We start from the raw sequence: 3588 nt of genomic DNA, 5'->3' as shown, positions 1-3588 counted from the left end.
GACAGTAAGAAACCATTAGAGAAAGTTGGTGGAGGGCAGTAAGGATCCATTATGAGGAGGGTGGTGGAGGACAATAGGAAACCATTGTGAGAAGGGTGTTGAGGAACAGTAAGAAACCAAGGAGTGGCTGTGTGGTAAGTAGCTTGCTTACGAACCACATGGTTCCGGGTTCAGTCCCACTGCGTGGCACCTTGGGCAAGTGTCTTCTACTATAGCCTCGGGCCAACCAAAGCCTTGTGAGTGGATTTGGTAGACGGAAACTGAAAGAAGCCCGTCGTATATATGTATATATATATATATATGTATGTGTATGTATGTGTATGTATATGTTTGTGTGTCTGTTGTATCGGTCTCTTTTGCCGAACTGCTAAGTTACGGGGATGTAAACACACCAGCATCGGTTGTCAAATGATATTGGGGGGACATACACAAACACACACATGTAGCTGTGGAGTGCTCAGCCACTTGCACGTTAATTTCACGAGCAGGCTGTTCCGTTGATCAGATCAACTGGAACCTTTGTTGTCGTAACAGACGGAGTGCCAACCACCACCATTTTCTGCATGTGTGTGTGTGTGTTTGTGTATACATTTGTATGTGTGTGTGTCTGAGAAAAGTGCACATATGTGTGCATATATGTGTGCTCATATTGATGGATGTGTGTGTGTGTGTGTATGCATGTGTGTATGCATGTGTGTGTGTATGTGTGTGTATTCATGTGTAAAATATAAAAACTGTGCTTACTTTTGTGACCAAGTCATTGTTCACCAAATAGCCGACCAGATTACGACCTATAAATCCGGTACCTGTAATGAGAAAATAAGAAAAACCATGACACCATGACAGTAGTAATAACTATGAACACAGCGATATGCAGTCATTTGGTTTGCTAGAAATAACAGTCAATTCTCCCACAAATGATACCCTAATGTATGAATCATCAAAGGAAGGACATACTGAACCTGGTACCTGGAATGAAAAATAAGAGAACAATAACAATAACAACAAGTTTAGACAGTATGCAGTCATTTAGTTTGCTAGAAATAAGAGTCAAATCTCCCTCGGATGAAATCCCTCATGTACAAATCAAAGGAAGAACATACTGAACAATAATGTAGTCTGTGGTGCACACTGCTGGAAAAAATGATGTGATGATCACAGCTTGAACCTTCTGAAAACAAATTTGCTCAATCTGGATTGACCCAGGGCTAAAAAAGCACAATAATTATAAGAGTGATTCATAACATTGGTCCAAGGTCACAACTGATATCAGCTCTCAGTATATTACTGGTACTTATTTTAACTAATAAAGGGCAAAGACAGCTCAAGGAGGGTTTGAACTCAGAATATCAAAGGACATCACAATGTCAGTGTCTATGTGCAATAGAGTATTGGTGTATTAAGAGAGAAGTTGGACATAAGGGGAATTATATGCAGTGTGCAAGAGAGGAGACTGCGCTGGTTTGGTTATGTGATGAGGATTGATGTTAGCACTCCGTCGCTTATGACATCGAGGGTTCCAGTCGATCCGATCAACGGAATGGCCTGATCATGAAATTAACATGCAAGTGGCTGAGCACTTCACAGACACGTGTACCCTTAACGTAGTTCTCGGGGAGATTCAGCATGACACAGTGTGACAAGGCTGACCCTTTGAATTACAGGTACAACAGAAACAGGAAGAAAGAGTGAGAGAAAGTTGTGGTGAAAGAGTACAGCAGGGTTCGCCACCATCCCCTGCTGGAGCCTCGTGGAGCTTTAGGTGTTTTCGTTCAATAAACACTCACAACGCCCGGTCTGGGAATCGAGACCACGATCCTATGACCGCAAGTCCGCTGCCCTAACCACTGGGCCATTACGCCTCCACGGATCAATGAAGACAGTTGCATAAAGAAGTGTTGATCACTTAAAGGGAAGTTGTGGAAAAGGGAAATCCAGGATGAAGTATTAGAAGTTTATCTTAAAAGAAGGAGGGGACAGATATATGTGGTGCATTACTGGACTCAAGAAGACCAGCCCACCACAACAGAATTGACATCCTAAAATCAAGGTGCCACATAAAAAGCATTGAGGTGTGTGCTGGTGCCATGTGAAAACCACCCAGTGCACTCTGTAAAGTGGTTGGCATTAGGAAGGGCATCCAGCTGCAGAAACCAAGTCAAAAACAGACTATGGAACTTGCTGTGACTCCTGATCCTTGCCAGTTCCTGTCAAGCCATCCAACCCATGCCAGCATGGAAAACAGACATCAAATGTTGATGATGATGATGACGACGACAACAACAACGACGATGATGATGATGATGATGCTGATGAAAACTAAATATTACTAAATTCTACCAAAGATGGTCCTACTAATGATAATTACAATTAAACATTGTTTGTGCAGTTAAAAGACTTGCTTTCTAACCATGTAGTTTTGGGTTCGGTCTCACTGCATGGCACCTTAGACAAATATCTTCTTCTTGAGTCCCAAGCTAACAAAAGCCTTACGAGTGGATTTTGATGAAGGAAATTATGTGGAAGCCCACCATTCGTATGTCCTATGTATGTATGTATGTATGTATCCTCTATGTATGTGTGTGCATGTGTATGTTCTTGTCTTCAGATCACATGACAGCTGTAAGCAAAAGTCACTGTTATACAAGCGAACCCACTCTTCAGTGAAAAACATGGCTGGCCATCAGGAAATGTTACCTTGCTTCGCAAAACAAGTGAGTGGGCTACAGGAAGGGCGGCTGGTTGTATAAATTATACCTTTATTTATACAGGAAAACATGGGAAAGTGGGTGCCTTAAGGTTCCTCATTCACTCACACATACTTAAACTACACACACATTCTATCATAAAAAACACGAACCAATTCTTCAAGAAAATACCTTTATTCCTCTCTCTTTCTCTACTCACTCTTTCTGTCTATCTGTCTATCACACACACATACACACACACAGATAGACAAGTACAGTGTTTATTTTATTTGCTCCAGTCTCCACACACAATCTCTCTTTCTCTCATCACACCCGCATACATACTCTCTCTTTCACACACACACATGCATGCAGCTTCTTTTTCTCTCCCTCTTTCTTTCTCTTTCTATCACACAGTCTCTTTCTGTCTGTCTCTCTCTCCCTCTCTCTCTATCTCTCTCATAATCTCTTTCTCTCTCACCACATCCACACATATACTCTCTCTCTCTCTCTCTCTCTTTCACACACACACACAGCTTCTTTTTTCTTCCTCTACCTCTCTCTGTTTCTCCCCAGTCTCTTTCTCCCTCTCTATCTCTCTCATAATCTCTTTCCCTCTCACCACATCCACACATATACTCTCTCTCTCTCTCTCTTTCACACACACACAGTTTCTTTTACTTCCTCTACCTCTCTCTGTTTCTCCCCACAGTCTCTTTCTCCCTTCGTCTCTCTCTCCCTCTCTCTCTCATAATCTCTTTCCCTCTCACCACATCCACACATATACTCTCTCTCTCTCTCTCTCTTTCACACACACAGCTTCTTTTTCTTCCTCTACCTCTCTCTGTTTCTCCCCACAGTCTCTTTTCTCTTCCTCTTTCACAATCTTCTTGCTTCACAC

At 42.2% G+C, this 3588-nt stretch overlaps 1 protein-coding gene across 3 annotated transcripts in view; it reads right to left on the bottom strand.

Moving 5' to 3' along the window:
- The window catches only part of LOC106872620 (dTDP-glucose 4,6-dehydratase), a 118039-nt gene that overhangs the window by 40234 nt on the left and 74217 nt on the right, over positions 1-3588 (bottom strand). For all 3 annotated transcript variants that reach the window (XM_052972675.1, XM_052972677.1, XM_052972676.1), the window contains exon 2: positions 745-806. In XM_052972675.1, coding sequence (XP_052828635.1) covers positions 745-806 — 62 coding nt within the window. The remainder of the gene's footprint in view (positions 1-744; positions 807-3588) is intronic.

This window comes from Octopus bimaculoides, chromosome 14, assembly GCF_001194135.2.
Source record: "Octopus bimaculoides isolate UCB-OBI-ISO-001 chromosome 14, ASM119413v2, whole genome shotgun sequence".
Classification (NCBI taxonomy): Eukaryota; Metazoa; Mollusca; class Cephalopoda; order Octopoda; family Octopodidae; genus Octopus; species Octopus bimaculoides.
Note: the sequence above shows the minus strand (reverse complement) of the source record. Positions and strands in the feature narration are given on the sequence as shown.